Source organism: Rhodamnia argentea, chromosome 7 (assembly GCF_020921035.1).
Source record: "Rhodamnia argentea isolate NSW1041297 chromosome 7, ASM2092103v1, whole genome shotgun sequence".
Taxonomy (NCBI): Eukaryota; Viridiplantae; Streptophyta; class Magnoliopsida; order Myrtales; family Myrtaceae; genus Rhodamnia; species Rhodamnia argentea.
The window spans coordinates 27,467,308-27,493,739 of NC_063156.1; the positions used below are offsets into that span (position 1 = coordinate 27,467,308).

Genomic DNA, 26,432 nt, shown 5'->3' on the forward strand with positions numbered 1-26,432 from the left:
ATATAAGCTTCGCAACCCCAAATCTTTAGAAAAGACATACTAGGAACTTTTCCTGTCCACATCTCAAATGGTGTCTTTTCTATAGCTTTTGATGGACTTCTATTTAGTGTGAAAGCGGCTGTCTCGAGTGTATATCCCTAGAAAAATAATGGAAGATCTGAATGACCCAACATTGATTGAACCATGTATAACAAAGTTCGATTTCTTCTCTCAAAGACACCATTCCACTGTGGTGTTCTAGGAGGAGTGAGCTGTGAAACAATTCCACACTCCTTGAAATGGTCATTGAACTCTTGGTTTAGATATTCTCCTCCTCGATCGGATTAAAGAGCCTTGATATTCTTGCCAAGTTCATTTTGTACTTCATTATGAAATTCCTTGAACTTTTCAAAGGACTAGGATTTATGTTTCATCAAATAAACATATCCATATCTACTGAAATCATCAGTAAATATAATAAAATATTGATAATCTCCTATGGCTGTAGAACTTAGTGGTCTACACACATCGGTATGTATAAGGGCCAATAATTCTTTTGCCCTTTCACTTTGATTAGTAAAAAGAGCTTTTGTCATTTTTCCAACTAAACAAGATTCACATGTATCAAATGATTGAAAATCAAATGAATTTAATAGCCCATCACTATGGAGCTTGTGAATTCGTTTCTCATTTATGTGGCCTAATTGACAATGCCATAGGTAGGTTGGATTCAAATCATTAAATTTAAACCTTTTTATATTTATATTATAGATTGGCACATCAAGATTTAGAACATATATCCCATCTACAATATGGGCGCTACCATAAAACAATCCATTAAGATAAAATGAACAACTATTGTTCTTTATATCAAAACAAAAACCTTCATTATCCAAACAAGAAACAGAAATAATATTCCTACGTATAGCGGGTACATAGTAGCAATTATTCAGTTCTAAAATCATGTCAGAAGGTAAAGCTACATCATATATTCCTATGGTTAATGCAGCAACTCTTGCTCCATTTCCAACGCGTACTTCCACTTCACCTTTTGCGAGTGTTCTACTTCGTTTTAGTCTATGCACATTCAAACAAATGTGAGCACCACAACCGATATCTAATACCCATGAAGTAGAACTAGTGGTAACATTTACTTCTATAACATAAATACCTGAAGTGGAAGTCTCACTTCCCTTCTTCTTCTTGAGATCCTCCAAATATTTCTTTCAATTCCTCTTCCAATGTCCATTGTCACCACAATGGAAGTAGACAACATCAGCAGTTGGACCCGATTTGATCTTAGATTTAGGCTTGGGCTTAGTGCCCTTGCCCTTGCCCTTGCCCTTGCCCTTGACCTTAGCTGGCTTCTTAAAACTTTTCCCCTTTTGAATCATGAAAACATTAAGGGTAGGGTCCTTCTTGATATTCTGCTCAGTAGTTTTGAGAATCCCATGCGGTTCAGTCAAAGACTTATTAAGATTATGTATGTTATAGTTCATAACAAACGTGTCATAATCATGAGGTAATGATCGAAGAATAATGTCGATAGCCAACTCTTGACTAATGGGAGAGCCCGACCACTCCAGGTTTTCAATATAACCTATCATCTTTATGACATGTGGGCTAACTAAGCTCCTACTTGCTAGCTTACACTCAATTAAGGCCTTTACCGTCTGGTACCTTTTAGTGCATGCTTGCTCCTAAACAAATTTTTTAGGTTCATGATCATATCATAGGCATCCACGTTCTCAAATTGCTTCTGAAAGTCTGTGTTCATGGTAGCTAACATTAGACATGATACATCCAATGCATCATCTTTATGTTTTTGGTAAGCATTCCTTTCAGCATGGGGAGCGTTGGAAGAAGGTGCCTTACGGGGAAGTGGTTTCTCTAGGACATAATCCTTTTTCTCCTGCTTGAGAACAATTCTCAAGCTTCTATACCAGTCCAAAAACTTTGAACCATTCAATTTGTCCTTCTCAAGGACAAATCGCGATGAAAAGCTTGATGCATAGCTATTTGCCATTATCTACAACAAATATGCAAAGTGAATTGTTCATTAATATTATTAATAATAAATTCCCACTATACTTTTATAATATGTGTCCCTATAAGTATAATGGACCAAGATCCATATTTCACCAATATTCGAGTAAACTTTGGCTTACCACTCAAGGCTCGGTTATATAGGTAGACAACTCTTTGTCAATTGTATCGAATACAACTCTTGGTTGTTGGGGTTGACATCTCATGTCTTATCCCCAAACTCTATGCCTCAAGGCCCAAAACTATTTTGATGGCCTCGTTAAGTAAACCAATCTTGACATATGGATAACCATTATCCATCCTATCTTACTCAAATAGTTAAAGACACCCCGCTTTGGCAGGCCCATCTGTTGCTCATTCAAGCCTTGACGGGTGTATAATTGGAAATGCATCATTTTATTACTTAATTTTATTTGGGACTTTCAATGTTTATTTAATGATGAATGTATGCATCTTATGGACATAAACGAAACATCACTTATCACAACAAGGTACATCAATCATTGGGTTTAATATCAATTGAACAAACAATTCCATGTAGGGGTTAAGGGGGCTGTGCCCCTTTGTGGGGTCGAAGGGCAACACCCCATCGCGATGGTCTCGCTAATCGGTCAGCAAGCGGAGTTCGAAGGGGTAGCGCCCCTCGCAGGGGCTCGGGGCCGGTGCCCCCGAAACCTACATAGAATTCTCAATTCTGTTTTCACAGGAAACTAATTGTCCCGTTGAACTGTCCTTGCTAGGGCGGGTGGTTTCAACTAAACCGTCCCTAAGGCCATCCCTACTTCGTTTCTTCTCAACTCCCTAAACGGAATTACAAATTCTGTTTTTTTAACAAAGCGCCTTTGGATCAATCACATTAATCCATATCATTGCAGGAATTCAAATTTATTTCAATGTGAAATTACTCAAATTAATCATATTAATTCGTATTTCCAATTCATCTAACCCTAATCAAGAATCACTTCAGGCATCATATATATATATATATATCAACAATTAGGGTTTGCGATTCAACTTCAATATATCACAAGGTGCTCTGATACCACCGATGGGGTTTCGGGATTGGTAAACGTAGCGGAATATATTTATAAACCAAAATCCTAAACATGATCCATTCGTATATTGAAATCAATAGGTGTTCAAGACATACCTATTCATGTCCGAAAAGTCGCAATTCAGACATGACTATTCATGTGTGAAAAGCGCCGTTCAGACACAACTATTCATGTCCGAAAAATCACAATTTAGACACACCTATTTGCGTTCAAAATTTCTAATTCGGATGGACGCAACTTTTCATTTTTCGAAAACTGTCGTGTCTGAAAAATTATAACTCTTCATTGTATACAATTTAAAATTAAATAATAATAATTAAAAAATAGAAATTTACTTTAACTCCTACGTAAAAGTCGGTCGCACTACTTCGGTAGGGTTCAACAATTAATTATTATTATTTCAAAAAATAAAATATAAAAAAATTGCTGAATAGTGCGTCTAATAATCACATCAAAATTGTGTAATCACACGCGCACCTGCATGTGAGTATAGTGGGGTCTAGCCCACTTGCCCATTTCTTTATTTTGAAAGACTATAACAACTTTCTAACTAATAAAGAGACTTGCACTCTTCTTTCTATCCTATGCGGGATTAGAAAAGTAACTTTTGTTGGGACTTTGAACTCTAATTCCATAAGAGGTGAATGAGAGTGAAGGATGGAGAGTCCCACATAGGAAAAATAGAAGTGGAAAGATGGGTTTAAATATTGGAACATCAGAAATTGGTTTGGGCCCCATGGGGCACCCCACTTTTGTGGAAGGGAGAGAACCTACGCAAAGCTAGGTCGGCTCATGCGAGCGCGCGCCGCCGTTGCCGCTGGCCGGCCGGCCAACTCGGGCCCGTGCATTCCTAATTTTTTACTCATCGATTTTATTATTTTTTATTTTTACTTTTTCAAACATACATATACATGGAAACCTTTCGTGTTTTGTTTGAACAGACATGGTTTGAACGGACATGTTTGTATGGAAACCTTTTCGTATTCGAACAGACACGTTGGTTTGAAATTCTTCTTTGAACAAACATGTTCATTGAAGGAGATCTGTTCGGATTCGGATTCATGACTCTTCATAATGTAACCTCGCCACTGCCATTTCATGACTCTTCATTCTATTGGAAGATGTTCATTCGATTTCGTAATTCTTCATTTGTTTGAAAGAGAACGTCTCGGATTAGTGACTCTTCGTTCTTAACCTTTAATTCGTGACTCTTAACATCATTGTCTATAAATAAAGCATTGACCGTTGCATTAAAAGACTATTGCCATTTTCGTCATTTATTTTCATTATTCATCATTTGTGCAATTATTCTATGAAGTGCGTTCGAAGGTTTTCTCCGAAGAAGTACCGCTTTAGAGGAAAAGGTGATCCGTTCTACATTAGGAGGCAATTGTCCAACAATCTTGGGTACCGATTGGAGGGACAAATTTGTCTTAAGGACACAACGTTATTTTGTTGGGCTCGGATCGTTCCTCTACATTCGGATTACTCATTTACATTTGATTTCAAGTTTGTCGATCAACATTATTCTACATATGCGAACACTTATAGGGGACAACAACTTTTTGTTTTGTTTGTTTTGCAAATAAACTTCAACAAACATTATGATTGATTGTGCCCCGAGTGCTTGCATGCTTGTTGTTATGAACTGCTGCTTGATTATGTGGCGAGATCGATAATTTAGTCGTTTGGTTTAGTTTTCTACTTGCTGAGTATAAGCTCACTCTTATGGTTTTCCATTATTTCCTCTGCTAGTCGGGTATGCCGACTTCGTCTTCTACCTCCATGTTCCGTTATGGTGCTCCCTTTGACTATTTGCACTTCTAAGAGGAGTTTAGCAACCTAGATGCTCCCTCGATTCACTTTAAGAGATTTTATACTACTACGTGTTAGCTACATGGCTTGATAGAATGGTCACTTATGGGCTCATGGCTGCGTTCATGATGCTAGATGACGGAAGCCTCTTCAAACCACTTCTACTTACGAGTTACGGTGGAAACCCGTAGTAGAGGTCGTCGATGAAGGGATCGGTAGGTACATGCAAGTTAGTTTTGGAGTATGGAGGCCACGAGCCACGGCTGTTTTCTTTTTTATGTAATCCTATGTAACCCGTGTGGTCATGTTGGTGATGGTGCCAATGGAAAACATTCGGAGTAGACACTCTCTTTTGATTCCTCCCAGTGTATCTATCTTTTGTTGCCTAAAAGCTAATGTATATAAACTTGCCCCCCCTCTCCTCTATATATATATCCACTTGGCAAGAGTTCAGAGTTTCCTTGGCCGTGGAGCAGCCCGTGGGGCGCCTAGCAAGTCGTGCAAGACCAAGCCAGCCCTTTTTCTTTAGTTGTTCATGGAACATTCGGACAAATGTCTTTCTTGTATCGAGTCATACTACGCCCGGCTTAGCTCGAGCATCCTTTGTATCGAGCAATAGCGGACTACATTAGTCACTACAACTGGTTTCGATCTACTATGGCCTCATCGGGAGAGCGGTATCAGCTTTCGACCAATTTGTACACAGGAGGCCAACCCTCCCTTCAGAGCTACCAAGGGATGTATTCTATCTAACCCTAGAACTTCTAGCACAAACGGTTCTAATATCACTTCTACGGACCCAATTGACTCTTATCTTCTGCATCACTCATTCACTATGTTTGACACAAACAAGCATCACTTCAAGATTTACGAGTGTGGGAGGACCCGACGACACTAGTCATTCGATCCCCCACATTATTTGGGGGACACGAAACTCTCGGCCCATATCATTCTCCCCTACTCATTTCCGCAATGCTCTCATTGAGGGTTCTATCACTTCCTTGTGCCTTTTCCTACCATCAACTCCAATGAGGCGCACGCTTGCCCAACAGAACTATTTTTCCTCAATATCGGTAGCTTCCTTTTCTTTTCTTTTGTTTTTGTTTTGATGGCCATTCGAATTTTCTATGGTCACTCTTGCGATACAATAAAGTGCTTTTGGCCAACTGCCTTTCCCCGGCAACACCGTTTTTCTCCCTAATAGGCATTTTTTTTCTTTCTTTTGTTTTAGCTAATCTATGGAGGGTTTTTCCTTGTTCAAACATGGTAGAGGACTCATCTTGAGATTCGCCAAATTGATCCAAGAACGTTTCCCATTTCAGTGAGGAGCTAGTTTCTTCTAGTGCCCCCATTGACATCCCAGAAGCAAGTGGAGAGCCGCACATTATCCGAGCCTTTTTTTTTTTGCTTCGGGATTCACTCTCTGTACTCGTAGGATAGGGTAGACCACAAGTTTTTTTCGATTCACACACTTACTAGAGGGATTCTTGCTATATATATATGAATGAAGTGTTTGGCTATGGATGCTCTTATCACTCGTGATACGGGGTTAGTGAAACCTATGAGGTCATACCCTTTAGGCATAGTGCCTATATCCTTTAAATGCACTTGTATGTTTTGTATAGCCAATCTTTATGTTTCTAGTCTTCCGCATGCGTCATATTATATGTGTTATCACATTAAAGTAGAGCGCGTTAGTAAAGTGGTGGTCTTGGGACGTCACACTTTCAATGTTGTCCATGCGCCAATTTAAGTCGGGAATCATTTACGTGGTGGTTCAATTAGTACCATCGTCCTACATGATACGACCGGAGGGTGATGTGGACGAAATTTAAATCCTCTAAATTTTTTTCTTTTTTTCCCTTTTCTTGTCTTTCTTTTCTAATTTTTTTCCTAGGACCTCGGCGATGGCCGGCTACGGGCGAGGGCCTACATGCCCTTGCTTGAATGGGCTAGGATTGCGCTATGACCGAGGGCTGTAATCCTCACCATTGGCCTTCAAACCTTGCCCAAATTTGTGCGAGCGCGTCCCTCGGTTGTGGCCGATGACCTTTGCCGAGGAAGAAGATGAACAATATATTAGAAAAGAAAGAAAAACAAATAAAAGAAAAAGGAAAACAAAAGAGAAAAAAATTCAGAATTTTTAGTATTGTTTCATTGAGGGCTAATACCACAAAAATCCCAAATTGGTACAACAAGAAAAATTTATCATAAACTAATTTTTTACCATAAAAAACCTCATGCTGGTAAATTCGTGATAAATTTACTTCAAATAATTTTTTTGACCACTAAAATCTCAAACTTGTACATCCATGGAAAATTTACTCTCCGTAAGTTTCCGTAAAAATGAGATAGCACAAAAAGCCCCGGACATGTACACCTATGATAAACCTAGAGTAAAAACCCCAAACATACACTAATCAATTGTCACGTGTCATTTAATTTAGCAATTTGACAGAAAAATTTGATGGAAACTAACGGAGGATAAATTTGTTAGAAGTTTATTAATTGGGGATTTTTCGTGGGAAAAAAATTAGCTTGAGTTAAACTCGTCACAAGTGACCAGTTTGGATTTTTTTTATTTTATATTAGACCTTTCATGTAAGATCATCCACATAGGCACCGGATGTGCCACATAGGACAATCGATGCTGACCGGACCGTTACATCAGCGATTTCTGGCATAAATTGGCTAGATGAATTGTATTGAAAAATTGACAAAAGGTTTATGACTAGATTACCAAATTTGAAAGTTTAGAAATGAATTTGTGACCAATTAGGATTTTTTGGACAATTTTTCCTCTGAAAAAGGTTGCTACAACTTATTTAAATTACGTTGATGATCAAGCGAGTCAATCAAATAATGCTGGTATCCTTGTCGTTCTATTTCCTTTTAAAGTCATAATGATAACTTTTTTTGCTAAGTGCATTAAAAGTGCTAAAACTTGCCGTAAAAGTGCAATTAAATACTAAAACTTTAAAAAAGTGCAATGCAATCTTAAAACTTGTCAAATTATTGCAATCAAATCTTTTCTTTAATATTGTCAAATTGCCTAACAAAAAATACTGACGTGACATTTTAAAATTGAATTCTCTCTCCTATGTGGCATTTTTAAATTATAATTTTCTTCAAATCTTATGTAAATTATATCACAAAACTAAACATAGATAAAACTTTATTTAAAGAAATAACACACGACAAAAGAAAAAGAATTGCAAGGCCCCATTAGTGGGCACTGCTGCCTATCACCGCTTGGTCGGCGGAGGTCGTCGACTTTGGGCAATGATAGCTAGCCCTCACCAGCTCCGATCGAGGCATCATCGAGATCCGGCTTGGCGGCTTCCATATCGGGGCAATGCTGGACCTTGCTCGGACCAGCATCACCCAAATTTGAGTGAGCTTCACTCATGCCTAGCGTTAGGCTAGCAAAGCCTAGCAAACCTCGCCTTCGCCAACCCCTCCGGTAGTAGCAGCGTTCCTTTGGCGAGGCCCTATATGTTTTATAAATAATTTTTTAACCTTTTGTTAGTTTCTAATCTAATTTAAACAAGATTTTGAGAAGAAAATAATAATAAAAAGTCACGTAAATTAATTAAAAAATATCACGTTAACATTTTTTGTTAGACAAATTGACAATGTTAACAAAAAGCCATGATTGCACCAATTTGATATGTTTTAAAACTTGATTGTACTTCTTGGGTGGGATGATCACCTTTCTTTCACTCTCTCCAGCATCGCCAGTAGCATTTCTTGAGACTCCCTTTCCCTTTCCCTCTCACCCTCCCTTTCATTCTCTCTATGTCTCCCCATCTTCAAGATTCTACTTCGCTCCACTTTTTTGGGGTGGTGAAAAATTGTTGATTTGGGTACAATCATTGGCTTTGTTCGATGTTGACTGGCTCCACCTTTTCGAGATTAGGCCGCTCTCTCCTCTCGATTTAGATTTAGGTTTTAATTTAGGGATTTTAATCTCCCGAACTAGATCTATATATATAGATCCGGGAGTTTCTTATAGGTATTTTGATATGTGTTCTTTCAATGTATTGATGTTGATGTTCTTGCTCGGCGATGGTGACAAGGATGTTGAACAAAACTAGATATGCACCGCAAGCCATTGTAAATGGTGTGGGAGATCTTGGCATGTCTCATCACTAAATCTGCTGATCGGCCCCATAATGATCACGATGGATATGTTTTTAAAGGATGCGAGTGTGTTTTTAATTGCAAAATGTTCTTTGTTATATGCTTTCTGGTATTTTCTTTGTTCCGGAGTTATTTGAAATTTGTTAGGCTTGAAAGCCTTCTATGTATCTCTTAAGTATTATTCTACTTATTGCATGAATTTTTTTTTGACAAAAAATAGACTTGATTATACTTTTAAAAGGTTTTAATATTCAATTTTACTTTTGTGATAAATTTTAGGAATTCTATTCGGTTGTCTCTGCATTTTGCACATCCAAAGCATTGTTTAGTTTGCAATTGGTATTTGTGCTTTAATTAATTTTTTTAATCAGTAAATGAAATTCCAAGGTTACCATGAAGCTTTCAATTGATATTGGGCTCCTCTCCGCCCCAAAATTGAATTGCTCGCTCTCGATGCCATACTCTCCTCAATTCCTCTCCCCACCAAGTGCTAACCAGAATTTGTTGGTGGAAAGGTATTTGCTAGTGAGGCACAATTTTATTCGCCTCTAACTAGAGTTAATTGGGTAAAAGGACACCTGGAGTTTCGATATTTATATATGGCATTTACTTTGGTGTCAATATATTTTTTTGGATCACTTAAGTGTGAAATTAGAGAAAAAAAAAGATCATTTAATGCCAATGGCGAGCAATTTTGACCAAAATATATACACATCATTTTTATTTAAAAAGTTTTAGTGACATGTCATTTAGTGGGAATTTAAAAAAAAATCAATCCACGTGGAAATTTTATTTAACAAAAGTCCATGTGGCAATTTTTATTAAGAAATTCAATCTTAAAATGACAAATAAGTAAAAAAAATAAAAATAAAAAGTAAAAAAGGCAATGGCAAAGGCTGGTCGACAAGGGTCGGTTGCTAGTGGCGGCCCGCGGCTAGGCCTGGGAGAGGGTGGGTAACCCTCGCTCGATCCGGGGAGGGCTGCAACCCATACCCGGATCTAGGTGAGGGCTTTCTTGCCCTTACCAATGATCGTCGAGGGTCACCGGCCTCTGGCCGAGGCTTAGCAACCCCCGCCGACCAGCCCCCCACCCATTGCCGGCCCTTGTCGGCAATGAGGGGCGGCGGCACCAAGGGCGTGCCCTCACCGCAGCCAACTTTTTTTTTATTTTACCTTTTTTTTTGTTATTTAGCTATTTTTTAAAAATATTTTTATTTTTAATTTTAATTTATTTTTTAGTTTTTACTTGTTTTAAATTTTTTAAATATTAGGTGGAATTTTTTATTAATTTTTTTATTTTTTATTGCTAACTAGGTTCTTTTGGCGAGCTACGTAGGCACCATGTGAGATTTTCGAAAACGCTCACCGGAGTTGGCACTCAAATAATTATTTTTCAAAGAAATGGTTGTATCTAGCAATATGACCTAGAGAGGGTGAATAGGTAATTATGAACAGTTTTGAAACTTAATGCGGAATTTAAACAAGTTCAAAACCCAAACTAAAAGGGTTTAGATTTAGATTCAGAATATGATGTGCAGAGATCTAAATACAATAAAGAGAGTTCATAGTTAGAGAAAATTGCATGCAAAGGTTATGGTGGTTCAGCTTTAGCAAGCCTACGTCCACTCTCCCATGATGATAGCCGATTGATTGGATTCTACTATATGAATCTTTAAAAGGTTACAAGAGATGTCACACTCAATCATTCTTACAAAACTTCTCAAAGATAGAACTTGTAGCTCTCGAGAACAAGAATGTGAATTTGAATAACTCGGGCACTATGAAATTGTAAGTTTTGATTTTTCTAGGCTGGTCACCATGGATCTTCCTTTTATACTCATTTACCTCCAAACTAGCCGTTGGACAGGTCTTCAAAGGATCGCTCTTCAATCGTTGATTGAACGTTATTAATTATGATTAAATGAGACTGTATCATGGAATTTATAGTAGTTGTTGAAGTAGAGTCTGAACCCTTTAGATTTAGTTGTCCATATAACTAAATCCTTAGTTTCTATAAGTAGAGTTGATTCAAATATTCATCAAAACTTATTCATGGAAGGTAATATCCAATCAAAACTATTCTCCCGATCTGATTGAAAAATAATCATGTAAATAAAATATTACGGACTTTCATAAATAACGCAGTCAAATCGGAAACCCGCCAAAATTGGGTCTTCGGAATCTGGCCTAAAGATATTGCAGAATCCGAACATAATTCATAAACTGTCTTCGGAAGAAGAAACTCTTTAAATCTGAACAAACTATGACAATGACTCTGAGCTTCGGTAAAGTCGTTACCGATGTGTCACATAAATCTTCTCGAGATCAAGTCTTCGGAGGCAACATCTTCCTCCATCTAAATAAAAGACTTTAACTATCTCGGAAGCAAATTTGTGACAAATTCACCTTGAGTCTAAATGCAAGGTTGGAATAATATAAGCTTTTATTCACGTGTTCATTGCTGCAATAAAAAGTTTATTTACATTACTCAGATTCTTTCTAAATAAGGATAGTTTTGTCGGAATCAAAATATTCAAAAGGAAGGGTTTCTCAACAAAAATTAGCAATTAAATGATCCAAAAAAAAAATCGATACTAAAGTGAGCGCCGTACACAAATATTAACACTCTAGGTGTCTTTTTGCCGAGTTAATTTTGTAGAGAAAGAGGGTTGAGAATATGTATTGAATTTGGATCCTTAAAAAACACATGATCTAAGTTTGTTTACTAATTTAAGTAAGTTCTTAATTTGAGTGGTATCTTAAATTAAGTAGGTTTCTTAATAGTGGTTTCCTATTTTGGATGCAAATGTTATACATATAAAAATAGAATTAACAAGAGAGTGCAAGGCTTTCTATCTATGAGTATTTTTAGTGACTTCTATGTCATAGATTGTAAAATATTATTGCGGTTTTTCTTTGGATGTAATTTAGAATCGGAGAACACTTGACCAATTGTAATTTCTTCATTTTGAAGGTTCATAATAGATTTCTTAGCGACCGGCTCTTCATATGGAGTAAGTACCGACTGTTAGGATACATTTGTGAGTTGTGTTATAAGAAATCTCACTTCGAAAATTTAGTGTAGTGTGGAGCAGTTAATATACCTTAGTTGGCTCATACCCATTCGCTTAAATTTGTGAGTAAATGTGAGTCCAACTAGACATGTTGAAGGGTTCAGACTTGGGCCCTCTCTTAACGCTCTCCCGGGTGAAGGTATGACTTCTATTGTGCACTCCCTACAAATGGTATCGGATCCGACGATAGATTGGTAGGCCTCCGATCTGTTATGATGTTTGGTACATACCTCAAGGAAAATTTAGTGACCAAAGCAGTTTTCGGGCGATGAGTATTGTGGTATAACAACGAGTGCCTGATGACAACCTTCATGATTTAGTCCGGAGAAAGAGACTATGGACGAGGGTGGACGTTGATGAAGATTCAAGCTTAGTTATGATAGTACAAAAAAAATACTTGAATTAATGAGGAGCTTATCTAACACTAAGCTCACATGTGAGGGGGAGATTGTTAGGATGTATGTGTAAGTTGTGTTAGAAAAAAGTGTCAAATGGAGAAATTGGTGTGGTGTGGAACAATTAATTGATCACTCACTCATCAAGTTAAGATTTTGAGTGGAATCCAATTGAATATGTTGACAAGTTTGGACTTGAGCTCTCTTTTGGTGATTTCCCGTTACCTTCTTCTATTGCGAGCTCCCAACATTGACACTCGGACCGAATTATATAAATCTCTAATGTTCTAATGTAATTCTTTTTATTGCGTTAAATTTGAAGTCCAACAAGATTCATAAATTTTCACGTTATTTCACAACTGAGCAAGGGAGGAGGATGGGTGACTATTATTAGGGGTGATCAATTCCCGATCGGATCCGTTTTCATCTCGACATTGGGAACCGATCACATGTACTTGAAATACATATTCATATTTTAAATAGTTAGAAGTTTTCCTAATAATTTAAGAGTTTAAATGATTTTTTCAAAGATTTTTAAATTATGGAGGTTGTTTTTGCGTCCATGGACCGTGCTCAGCCATGGGTTAGGAATTTTACATCAGATGCGATAGCAAACCCAAGCGGTCCAAACTTCGACCATTTGTGTTTTGAAGTTGCTTATATTGCGATGAGGGAGCAAGTACATAGGATGGGAAAAGTATACTAGAAGTGCCATAACTTTTATACGGCGTTCACTTGAGTGCCATAACTTTCAAAACGTTCACTTAAGTGCCATAACTTTTAAAAATCGTTCACTTGAGTGCCATGTTGACGTGGCAACTAGAAAATCTGACGTGGCAGCCGGAAAAGTTATTGTAGACGTCGGAAAAGTTACTTTAGATGCCGAAAAGATGACATGGCATGCCGAAAAGATGACATGGCACGCCGGAAAAGTTCTTGTAGCACTCAAGTGAACGATTTTGCTCCGACGTAGCACTCAAGTGAACGATTTTTTAAAGTTATGGCACTTAAGTGAACGTTTTGAAAGTTATGGCACTTAAGTGAACGCCGTACACAAGTTATGGCACTTCTAGTGTACTTTTCCCTACATAGGACTTTTGATTGAGACAACTAATACGATAAAATAGCCGTAATTACTCATAAAGAAGCAAATTCTTCCATCCTTCAATTCTCTTTGGCCTTGACCAAGTGGTGGTGCTCACTGATAAGCAAGTTATAAAATTAAAACTAAAAAAAATTGTCCAGGCATTCCAAATGGGCAGTTTCATCCCTAGAACCGGGAACTAGAAGATGACTCCCGATTCCGTTTTTATCGAACCGGGAACCGAACTGGCGCTCCCGGGAGCTGGACCAAACCAGCTAGTTCGGTCCGGGCGGTTCCCGATATAGTCGGTTCTTTTTTCTCACCCCTAACTACGATGGCAAGGATGGGGAGGCGATGGAAAAGAAAAAAAGAAGGGGATACAAATTTAAAAAAAAAAAAAAACATCCTACGCACCTCTCATTTTGTGAGCACCTTAATAAAAGACGCGGAAGCATTTGGGACCGTCTGATTAGAGCTGCCAAATGCCACTTTGGACAATTGAGGGGTTGGTTATCATCACATCATCAATTTTCATCAGTCATGTTTATCAAAGAAACGAGGCATTAGAAATTGGAAAAAAACTGATCAGACGAAAAATGAGAGATATTAGATCAAATTTCATCAATAGTCTGCCAACTTCTGGATATCTTCTGTAATAAATTCCTCTCTATAATAAAGAGAATGTGTGATGTTTATACATTTCACTTTTACTTACATATCGTGAAAGAACTTGTACGTCTTGATATCTTCTGTAATGAATCTTACCGCACCGATGCAGCCCAAAACGGCGACGACAGAGAACCATGTCGCTATGGCCAAGTTGAAGACTCGGATGAAAAGGCGCAGCTTCGAGTTTTCGGGCATTCTCCCGGCCTTTAGAAACGCAATGGCAGGGAACACAAAGTCAAGCGGGGTAAAGCCAACCGCGCCGCAGATGGACACGAAATCTCCGAAGAAGGGCATCGCAGCTGCGACGAGAGTAATCACGACCATGTAAACGGAGGTCAGAATCAGACGGATGAAGCGATTGCTGAACGGGAAATGGGAGGCATACTTGTCATGCAGCATTCTGTCCTCGAAGTACGCGTATGTTGGCCTGCAATATATCTGTATGTAGAAACTTATCACTATAAAATAAGTACAAAAAGTAATTGCAGGAAGCGAAATTACATGTTTTAGGGAAAAACTAGGAACCAAAAAAGCGTAACCTACGAGTTTACATGAGTTGGTTGCACTGGTCATGGCATTCGCGAAGTATGAAAATCTACCAGAGGATCAACATTCCGACATTTACTATCGAGATATCAGAGGTCTATTTGTGCTCACATCCATCTACTTGTCCTGGCATTTACAGGATTATCTCATTTAACGGTCATTAAAATCTGCTACTAATCATTTAAACCATCCTAGAAGAATGGTTTACTACATACAGCTACATAACCATCTTTCTTCATCTCCTTTTCTGTGCAGAGAAAATCAGGCGGCTCCCTTCCAAGTAAAAACTATTTAACAGAAAGACTTCATATTTCGATCTTTGTGGAAGATAGGAAAAGAAAAATTCCATGTCCTACTGCCAATGCAGCAGCAAGACCTTCCCTTTGCATCCTTACAAAGAAAACGGTGCTAATAAAGGTAGCTCCAAATCTAAAGCAACCCTCTAATGAATGGCCAGAATACAGTAAGGGTCATTAAGAAAATTTGATTAATGCCTTCTTAAGTTGTTGCTTCACAATCCCGGAGGTCTCTGTTATGCACAGAGAATTCTAAGTTTTCGAATCGACAGAGAATCTCAAACATTTACTATCAATTCATAAAAATACTTTGGCCTACCTGAAAGCATCCTGCTATTTGAATCACAGCAAAAATATTAGCCATGATGATCGTCCAATCCGGATTTGTCAGAGAAGCCAATATGTAAGGCTCCACATCTGATCCAAAAGCCCAGTACCCGCAGAAGGCCAATTGCCAGTAGCTTAATAAGATTATGGTGTACGCTGCTGACACGCCTTTGTACATGTTCATTCTTGCAGGTTCTCTCATGGTATGCTGATGAGGGAACGGCTCAATTTAAATCTCGACTTCCCCAATCGAGAGCAAAAGCATTTCAAGGCTTGACTAAAAAGCACATTTGAAAATGGAACTAAGAAAACAAAAGGAAAAGAGGAAGCTCAGTTAATTTACCACACGATATGTAAAAGAAGCTCTACCTGTATTTCTGGAAGCATTGCATCCCCAAATGAGAATGCTATTGCACCAAGTGCATTGAAGGCTTTAAATACTTTTGACGAGGAGCTTCCTTGCAGACTGTAACTGACTGTTTCCCGATTGATTTCTTTCCCTGAATGGCAACCGGTAATCTCAACCTAAGGATGCAATGATGTGACATCTAGTCTCTGAAAGAGAGTACTATAGAGTAATAGCTGTGACTTCAAAGTACCGTTGTAGATTGTCACGCCGATTGTTGTGCCAGCAAAACCAATCGTGCAGAACGTGCATATTGCATTGACCCATCTCAAGGAGTGGATGTCAGGGAGCTGGGAGAGGAGAAGCTCGAAGGCTCCAAAGAATACAATGAAATGCTGCAGTTTCAGAGTCCCGTCCTTTTGATAGTATTTATAGATTGCCTTGAAAAACAACATGCAGAAGGATGGAGAATGTGAGAAGGAAGAAAGAGAAAAATTGATGCTAACGACAGACGGGGTATTCATGTTTTCCACAGAGAGGCTTGGAAAGCTTGTCTAACCTTAAGGCTACTGCCGGCAGCAATTTGAATAGCGATGTTGTTTCCCAATGAAGCGACCTGCTGAAAAAATGCAACAGACCAATAACCCCAGGAACCTATAAAAATAAGAAGAGAAAGAATAAGTCCAAAAAACAAGTGAATAGGAGGAAAAAAAAAAAAAAACAAGACATCTCCAGTCGCAAGCGCTGTTTAAGTGGCGATGAATGGATAACAATTTATGTCTTTGGAATCTTTGGATCTTTCAAGGCAAACCTTCATGTCATTATGCCTCAGCAGCAAAATAACTCCTAAGTTCTACCGTAATGGCTGAAATTTGAGAGCATCTAGAGGAATTCATGTGATCGCTCAAACGTGGAAGTTAGATATTCAAGATCCATTTCTCCTCTGAGCTATAAACTGCACTGTAACAAACCTGTATTTAGCTTGCAGCAGCATTTAGGGTGCTCGCTTATGATTTTTGAGATAAATCTAGTCAGAGTCAGACTACGAAGAATATGTTCCTAAGGTAAAGCTTCACAATTAATCACATAATGTGCCACTGATATAAGTATTCACCAAATTATCGACGTGAAGCTAAAAAAATGTACTATTTTATAGCAGTCGGTTAGACAAGTCACCTGCAACCAATAACAGAATAAGCTTTCTATAAATAGACATGGCGATGTATCCACTGTAAGAGCCAATAAGATGAGCTTAAAGACTACTTTTTGGAAAGATGACGCCCCTGTAAGCTATGCCAGGATAGAATGGATAAAAAAGGACAACTCCCAAACCAAACAACAGAGTTAAGGGTGAATTAGTGGGATTTTACCCGCTAAACACCAACATATGACGAAAATAAAACTGTTAGAGCAGACAGGAACACGAACCGAATATGCTCCGGGCGAGATGACGGTATGTGACCTGCTTCTTCCCATTCCATCTCCAGAGAGACGCGATCAATAGACTGGAGTACCATGTGGCCAGGGTTGCACCAACCAGGCTACTAACACCTAAAACCGGCGACAGTCCAAATTTAACATCTCAACTAATTTGATGATGATAATGATGGCGTAGAGAGTCCAGCAACGAGACAAGCAAAATTTCAATATTGCAATTCATTGTTTTTCTCATGATGCGTGCAATCAATGCTTTTGAAGATCGAGGCATTTCGCTTAACAAGCGTCCAAGCCATCAGTGCTTAACTTATATCTAAGATAATATACAAAGGTTGAACATACTAAGCTTCTTGTTCTCTTTCGTCCCTGAAGAACCCATAAGGATAGGAATTAAAGATATCAAATTGATATTCACCCCAGCTCCAGATCAAACAGGTGCTATTTGCTTCATTTGGAAAACGTTAAACAGGTGCTATCCGCGCCAACCTCGTCGTCGTCCGCGTCCGGACAAACACAGAGATTCCACAGCCCAAATCGAAGAATACCCCCCATGATTATCACTCTTATTAATTTACTTGGTCAAACACCACAAAGAAACAACAGAACCCAGAAAAGCATTAAACCAAAAATACAAACATAGAACCCGAGAGAGGCGAGAGCGCTACCGAGAGGCCAACCGAGAGAGGCGAGAGCGAAGGGCAAAGGAGCGTAAGCAGCGGGAGTAGCGATGGTGGTGGCCACGTGGAAGGCGGCGTGCTTCCACGTGCCTCTCCCCCCCTCCGCTGCGGCTGCTTCTGCTTCTGCTGCTGCTTCTTCACGGTCGCCGACCGTGAAATGCGGAGGAGTCGATGGTTGCGACACCATCTCCCAGCGTTGTGGAAGTCTTGGGACGGCGGATGAACGAAACGCCAGGAACCCATTTGAACGGGGACACTTTTTCTTTTATGTGGCTCCGAATGGTTTGACTTATGATGGTTGCAGTGGAAGCTGAAGGACGCAACTCTGGCTGGATCAACAGGGGCCTCTCTGCCTTTCACTCTTGGCTTTTGAATTTCATGAACAGTGACACGAACACGGGGCAGAGACTGAAAACCGGCGCCGCCAGGACCCGGTTGAACAGGAGAGCAGCGTGGCCACGTGGCCCTTGGAGTCCGGAGGGGTGTCGCGCTAGCGCCGCCTTTGTTTTTTTACCAATTAAAAAGGAAAAAAACAATTACACAAATTACATTCTTTTGATTTTTTTGCACAAATTACATTCTTACACCGTCGTGAAGTGGAATAATTTGAAAATAAGAACGGTACGTGAATAAAAGTTGATCCGTTACAGAAACGAACTCGCCTAAATTAAAGTTACGAGTATTGCTAATTTCAACAGAAATTTCCGATAAAGAATAATTTTCCCTTTTTAGACCTATAAAAAGGTTAGGGAACACTAATACTTTTTGAGAGCCTATATGTCATGTCGTGTCCGACACTCTTCGACATTCTTCAACACTTTATAAAACGGGAAAAATAAGTGATTAGCACTCTTGGTAAAAGATTCTAACATCTCGATATACCATTTTTATATGCGAGGAATTAATTTTAAGTATTTTTAATAAATTAGAGGTCAAAATATAAATTTACCAAATATGTAAACTTAAGTCACGTGTTCAGCCAATCCAAAATTAATATACCCATCCATAAAAAAAAAAAAACTAATAGTAAATCCCTAAAAGAAGAAAAAGAAGAAGTTTATCCGATATTTTATATATATATAGAAATATATATTTAATATACAACGTGTCCCGACGTATAAAGATTCTTTATTTTTTGAAAAATGACATATCGACACGTGGTCTCTTGTTGTATGCCGGTACTATTTCGCAAAAAGGTGCAATTTTGCAGCCCAATGGTGAGAAAATATTAAGTAGTCCTACTTTTTCATGTCAACCATAAGCCATCCCATTCACCGTTAATGTTATGTCCAATTGGGCCCCACTTTTGACTTTTTTTCCTCTGATCACCACGTGTCGATAAGTGAATGGAATGACCTATGGCTGACGTGAAAAAGGAGGACGGACTACCCAATATTTTCTCCACAATGGCTAGCAAAATTCCGTAGAATTCAGCCCAGGCCCATTTCAAAATGTTGGAGACAAATCAATAGGAAATGCTATTTGCTTGGAAAGAACCCGTTTTAGCAAGGAAGCAAGCAACCGGGAATCAGCCCCCTTCTCTCACTACACATATATATAAAAGGCTTTCTGCTGTAAAATTAGTATTTGCATCAACAACTGCCCGGTGGCATCGTCATCAACGAACCTCGGATGTAATTTCATTACAACAGGTATTCCCTGCGTACAAAAATTGTACAACGTCAACGACTCATCTTCACTTGACCTGTCCCCAATTACAACTTTGGACTTTTCAATGGCTTCCAATTTCTAACCACATGTAGGCAAGGGTGAATTTTGCCGCAGAGATGCGTCCATTCCATCTCAGCCATCTCTTGGACATCATTGGCGCGGCAATACTAGTCTTGGTACAATTTGTGGGACATGAATAGGGTGATGTGATCCGCATAATGTCCTAAAGCTGGCACATTGGATGGATGGATTCTTCCCGAATGAATCGCATCGCTTCAAGAACCAACCAGACCTTTGTGCCGCGCATAGGAGATTATGGATAGGAAGATGGATCCAGACACAACTCCAGCGAGAATAACCACCTGAGAGTTTTCCCCAATGAGCATCAACCTGAATAAAACCTTCCATGGCGTTTTGCATCTGTTTTACAAAACTCAAGGACCAGGCTTCCTTAATGAAGGTGATCAGATCTTACGTACCCATTTGAAGACGTACCCATGACCTTCTCTCCACGTGTAAGGAAGATTCATGCCGAATATCGCCGCTACCAGAGAATACACAGACAAGCACAGAGTTCCTGAACTGAGGAAGAGCTCTAGCTATGGCCAGTTCAAATTTAGTATAATTAGCAATGAACATGTAATTTTCGTGTAACAGAGATTTATTTGGTTGATAACATGGTTGCCATTGTAGGTCATTTTCGAGGATACTGGAGTTTTGCATATCTTGCGAATCCTACCTGTATAAGCTGGTTCCGATGATTATCAAGCTGTAACAAGACAAAAAGCAGATCGAAATGTTACTAGTTACTACTATGTAGTCTAACGAGGTTCAGTGACTAAGAGAAAAATAGTTCAGATTACATGTTACATAGTTGTGGATATGGTTCCAAATTCTCTAAAAGCTTATCTGAATATTGATGTAATCCTCAGTATCATCAATGTATTCGCGCAGCTGAGAGAGAATATAAAGAATTAGCTTCAAGGAATAGTAATGTTTAGTCTACCAAGATAATTATCTTCTAACAAATTCTCCTTAAATTGCTGTAAGAGAATTTGTGAGGCAACTTGATGAAACAAAGAACTCATGCAAGATATCAATGACGATGCATACCGTTGCCAATTTGTTTAAAGTGCCGTCAATTTGCATGAAATATGCCTGCAGAAAAGCATCAGTTTTACTTATGGACTCATCAATGAGCTAAATGAGACCACTGATAGCATTTATCTAACCTCCAGCAACATTTCAAGCTCTTCAACATCATTTTCCTCACGAGCTGTTGCTGCACTTGCCCTACTTGTTCTGGATAACTTTGAGCCAGATGTAGGAGAGGCAAAGAACCAATCTGGAGCTCCGGACCCACTGACAGGGGAAGACCCTGCAGCAAGTTTCCTCGACAAATAAAGGTCTGCCATGTCATCGTCATCATCCAGAAGTTCTTCCAGTTCATCTCTTACCTGAAAACCAATATCACTTGAAGTTAGGTCTTAATTAACTGAGTATTGGCTGTTAATGACACTGGAAATGGAAGCGAAAATAATTATCTGCAATAAATGATAATGTAAAGAACGCAGTCATGGTTTGATTGAAAGCGTAGATGATGATCTCGACTTAATGCATAGAAGAAACAACCATTAAAACACACCATTATGTTTAATGGAAGAACAAAGCATTGAACAATATCAATGAAGATGGAGATGGACTGCATCAAATGCGACGTATATTTTTTGCAGTTAGTACCATAGTTGAGCAGATGATTTGCACTTAAAATTTTTGCACTACAATGTAGTTACATAGAGAGATCGGGTGAAAATTTCCTATATGTCATGGATAGTTAATCACTACAGAAGAGTTAGCAGGCAATGCTACTTGAATTCAAGAAAACAATCTAAGGAAAGGTTCTGTGCAGCCAAGCAGGGATATTGTCAAAGCCAAATCCATTTGCAATCCCCTGTGTGCAGCACTGAGCAAGATAATTCCTCATTCCATATCCATTGATGCCCCAAATGAATAATTTAGAAAGGCCGTGTCCTATACAGCTAAAGGGTTCTGCAGGGAGAGCATTAGTCAAACACAGGGGAGCTATAGACGGTTAAACTGGCATTTGAGGCACGAGGTGCAGTGTGGAAGCTTACTAGATGAGATATCTTCATATGCAGCAATAAAGAGCAAAAAAATAATGTCTTCCTCGGCGATAAGCAAATATCAGTGAGCTACTCTGTGACAAACCATCCATACTGCTTATAGAGCATGAGGCTATAGCATTTTCCATGCTTACAATGCTTAATTTGCCGGGGAATTCTCGTACCTCTAACAGCAGCTAACTTATGCGGCGGTAGCTCCCTCCTTAATAAGCAAAGGTTGATTTCTATTCTCCGAAGCAACACCAAACTTTTAATTTTCATTGTTATATTTGATTCCCACAAACTTGATTCTCTAGAGTTGCGTTTTGTTTTTGAAGAAGCTACTTGTTTTTTTTTTTTTTTCTCATTTGTGATTTCAAAAGCATGGGGTGCTACCAATGCAAGAACAAAAAATTCCTCTTCATGAATTCCATAGCAGAAAAGAGAGGATCTTTTATTGAGTGCTACGAACACAGCAATTAGGACAACTTGGTTTTCTGATATTGCTACTAGGTTTCTTTTCTTGGATAAGTTTTGGGAGGATAGAGTGTCAGCCAATCATTTATCTGGTAAAGCTACTTGGGTTGGTATTCATCTTTGAACCTAAGAAAATTCAGGCTGGTAAGTTAGAGGGACAAATAATATTCATAGACATTAAGAGAGCACAGAAGCAGAAAAAAAGGTATAAGAAGATGTGATTGTGTAAGCAGAATATTAAGAAAGCATAAGAGGATTGAAATTCAAAGCACTAGGTGTCAGAAAATTTTCTTGAGTTTCCTGTTTGTTACGATGAAAAGAAATAGCCTAACCCATAGTCATCTCCGGAAAATTTAGTATTACTGAAACTAGCAACAAGTGCCATTCATCTCACAGAGAGATACAGATAGAGAGAGAGAGAGAGAGAGAGAGTAGTTGGATACCCAAAATTAAATGGTCATTAGGTCCTAGCAGGTAATTTATTTCCTTGTGATAGCAGTACAAATCTTACAGTTTACTCTTAAAAAATGCACCCTTTATTCCAGAATTCATCTATTTTACATCAAATGCCTCTCCAACAGCAAGAACAACAAGTATGTTTACCCTGTCGCAAGAGTGGTAGCAGACCACCGATTAAATCTGTGGAGATTAGTGTGTAATACCAAGAAAGTCACCACAAGCAGTAACAATTGACTTAAGTCTGACATAGACTAAACTAGGTTGATGAAAACAATCGGTAATGCCAATATATCAAGTGGAAAGTGATATATGGGTTACTAGTATTGATACTCCGATCCAATGGAAAGACAACCCATCACAGTTAACAATCTATCATGCAATAGGAATACTGAACTCATAAATCCTTGTGAAGCGCTTTGACAATGCAGCCAGGAGTGGGAACAAGCAGTCTATAAGCGTTTCCCTGAATAAGACTGTTTGGTAATGGGCAGTACCTTATGAACCTCAACATGTATGCACTAACTTCATTACCTTCTGAACACGATTGGTCAATCTTGTCATTGCACTCTTCAATTTTCGCACTCGATCCAAATTACGACTGCTAATCTGCAACTTATTTGTATTAACAGACAGAGAAATAAAAAGGAACACGGACCAAATATTTGAGCTGCTCTACCCATATGATGAAGAAAAGGAAAGGAAAAGCAAGTTTTCAGCATGCATACTCCCGCCAGACGTCATAGTACAAGACCATGTCGAATGAAAAACTTACTCTTCGGTCAATTCCCACAGAAAATAAGCAAACAAACAGGGTTTCAAGAAAGGCTCGCCTTTGAAGTCAGCTCGTCTAAAGCTGGATAAGCATCAGTCTCCAGTTCTCTTGTGCGCGCATCAAGGAAACTACAGATAGCCTCCAATGCAACTTCTAATGCCCGAAATTCGAAAGGAAATTCTGCATAGTATAGCAAAATGGCCAGCATCCCAAAATCAAGAAATTTCTTGTCTGGCAAATATCACAAAGACAAAGCTATCACTGAACTAATCAAATGCTGGTGATTAGCAAACACTCTTTATCCTATCTCATTGTCATTTAGTTATCGGCGAATTATCAAAAGAACATCATCTACTAGAAGCAGCAACATGATACCATTTTGCTCCCCAACGTCAGCATCATTGTTCACTTCTTGCTGCTCGTCCTCTTCACCTTGGAACTGACCGATTCCAGGCAACCGCCTCTTGAGTTCCTCGACAATTGGAGTGACATTCTCATCTAAGGGATCTCTAAGTAACACCTATACAAAAGCAGAAAGCAATTCTTCACCGAACAAGCTCAATCTCCCCAAAACAGAACTGGATTGTTCCCATTCAGAGAAACTAATTAAGCCAAACCAACGCCGAAGAGAAATGCAGAACGCTCACAAGGAGGGAGAAGATCGATCATACACAAACTGAAAACAACAGTAGTACCTCCTCTGCAGTGAGGATCGCTTTAATGTGCTGTAATTCCAAATAAAACAAGAAGAAACAACACAAGGAAAGAGCAGGCGAATCAGCGACTGCAACTCCGGAAAACTACTCAAGCGGACAAGACGGCGACACATCACCGAGCAGATAAATTACCTCCAAATTGAGGACAATCAACTTCTCTCTGCCTAAGATCTTAGAAGGGTGCGACAGCATGGGATCGAGCATGCGAAGATCTCTGGCGTGGATTCCCACCCGGCGCATGATTTCGTACTTGTCCACGTCCAGCACGCTGCTCCGCCCCTCGCGGTCCAGCAGGATCCAGCTCCGAAAGAACGCCGCCTTCTTCTTCAGCGGAGCTTGAGAGTCGGCGGCGACCGTAGCGCCGTCGTCGGGAGCCATCTCTAGATACCTCCCCGGAGCCTCTCCCCGTTCAGCCGCAGCTCCGGAGCCGGCGCGCTGCAGCGACGGCCGGACCGCCGCGAGGCCGAGGGCGAGCGCGGAGAGGAAGAGCCCGGGCTGAACCGGCGAATCTCGCGAAGGGTTCGAGGGGCTCGTTGTGCTAACTGATAGCGTCGCCGCTGGAGTGGCCGAGAGAGCGACAATGGGGTTGTGGTGGTGGTGGTGGTGGTTTGTGGAAGGGAGAGGTGCATGGCGTGGCGCAGCGGCAGTTAGTGAAGTGAGAGTGTGGGAAGCAGCGCGTGATGATTGGAAGTTACCAAAAGATAAGGGGCACGGTCGGCAAAAGGTGTCCGCTGTGGCACGAAATGTTCGCGCACTCGTGCATTTACTATTTACCTTTTTTATTCTCCGCTCTATCAATTTAGGTCGCGAAGCGCAACCATTCTCTTTTGGAGATCTATTTCTTACCTCTCCAAAGAATTTCTAAGTTGACACGCACTTTTCAAAACGACACAAAATTTATATTCTCAAAATAAAAATTCCTTTGATAACAATATAAAACTTCTATGATTATCGATCGTTGGGCCTCGATTGACAACCGACAATTGGGTGGCTTTCTCGGATGAGCGTTGACCTGCCTTCTTGAGGACCACCGATCAGCCACATGTCCTCTAGAGGCAATCGGTTCAAGAGTAGGTCAATTCCCACCTTGAAATGGTAACTGGATTAAAAGAGTCATTTCTAGTTTGTGGAAGCAGGAACCAGCCCACTTGCTCTTGGAACGGACTAGATTGGAGTGATTGGTTCGGTCTAGGGGTGTCAAAACTAACCAAAAAACCGACTCGATCTATTGGTTCGGTCCGTGGGTCTAGAATCCAACCGTGATATCTTCTTTTTTTATATTTCTCACAAGCGTTGTTGTATAGTCTAAATTCTCATTCTTGAATGCTTTAAATCAATTGGAATCTTGACAGAGACACGCTAAAGGTGTGATAAATATGATCAAGCATCATTAACTTGCTAATAAAAAAAAAGTATCAATCCGGTCCGAGTGATACAATTCCACACCCAATATCGAAAACCGAACAAACAATCATCGATTTCGATTTTATATGTAAAAGCTCGGTCCATCCAATTTTCGGTTCGTTCCGACTATGGTGCTCAACCCTTCTGCCTTGGTCTCTCTAAAACTTTTGTGTAAATGTGCAAGAACCGGCGATGGTGCACGACTATTTCTCGGGGGGGGCTAGCGCAACATCCCACCGTCACGACCCTCGGCTTAAATCAGCTCAAACCATCGCGGCGACCGATGGGTGGGTTTTTTAAATTTCTATTTGATCGCTCTTTCTTTGTAACTTTTTTCGTCCTTCTTTAATTTTCGTTTCTATCTTTGCGGATGTGGCAGTGATGTGTATGGTCACGCCAGTAAACAAGGGTCCAAATGACGAGAAAATATTGGGTACTCCTAGAGTGCCACGTCATCTCTAAGTCAGACCATACAAAATTTGACATGTGTCATACAGGGCCCACTTTTCAGATTATACACAGCTCCTCTTTTCGCTCACTTTTTTTTTCCCAAAACACCCCTCATCCCCCATCGCGCTTCTCTCTCTTTCTCCGTTTCTTTCTCTTATCTCTTCTTGCAAAAGAAACCGCCAGAAAAGACAATAAAGAAGGAAACGCCATGGCTCCAAGACGGGGAAAACGAAACGGACGGTCCCCCCAGCGCTTCTCTCTTTGTCCGTCCCAAACCCTAACGGAATCCGCTACCGCGGCGTCCAGAAAAGGCCCTGGGCCCGCTACGCCGCCGAGATCCGGGACCCCGACAAGAAGACCCGGGTGTAGCTCAGCACCTTCGACACCGCTGAGGAGGCCGCGCGTGCCTACAACGCCGCCGCCCTCGAGTTCCGCGGCGCCCACGCCAAGACCAACTTCCCCTCCTCCGCC

The 26,432-nt window shown here is 39.8% G+C and overlaps 2 protein-coding genes across 7 annotated transcripts; both read right to left on the minus strand.

Annotated features, from left to right (window-relative positions):
* Positions 1-14,237: 14,237 nt before the first annotated feature.
* LOC115752021 (GABA transporter 1-like) lies at positions 14,238-18,323 on the minus strand. The gene is made up of 7 exons (XM_030690044.2): positions 17,878-18,323; positions 17,204-17,326; positions 16,335-16,429; positions 16,029-16,215; positions 15,799-15,929; positions 15,422-15,637; positions 14,238-14,698 (listed from the first exon to the last, which is right to left on the minus strand). Exons 1-7 carry the CDS (start codon positions 18,074-18,076, stop codon positions 14,303-14,305), a joined length of 1,347 nt encoding a protein of 448 aa, XP_030545904.1. The 5' UTR covers positions 18,077-18,323; the 3' UTR covers positions 14,238-14,302.
* Positions 18,324-19,459: 1,136 nt separating this feature from the next.
* Positions 19,460-24,825, minus strand: LOC115752022 (magnesium transporter MRS2-I-like). Of its 6 annotated transcripts, XM_048282501.1 has the most exons (12): positions 24,564-24,825; positions 24,240-24,524; positions 24,087-24,116; positions 23,767-23,911; positions 23,450-23,571; positions 23,151-23,225; positions 20,793-21,017; positions 20,674-20,718; positions 20,470-20,514; positions 20,300-20,329; positions 20,040-20,159; positions 19,460-19,950 (listed from the first exon to the last, which is right to left on the minus strand). In XM_048282501.1, exons 2-12 carry the CDS (start codon positions 24,483-24,485, stop codon positions 19,711-19,713), a joined length of 1,323 nt encoding a protein of 440 aa, XP_048138458.1. In that variant the 5' UTR covers positions 24,486-24,524; positions 24,564-24,825; the 3' UTR covers positions 19,460-19,710. The 6 variants fall into 6 exon arrangements, 4 of the variants coding, with proteins under 4 accessions (XP_048138458.1, XP_048138457.1, XP_048138459.1 ...); XM_048282500.1 differs by having other exon boundaries at positions 24,240-24,825; XM_048282503.1 differs by having other exon boundaries at positions 19,704-19,922; positions 24,240-24,825.
* Between the last annotated feature and the right edge of the window lie 1,607 nt (positions 24,826-26,432).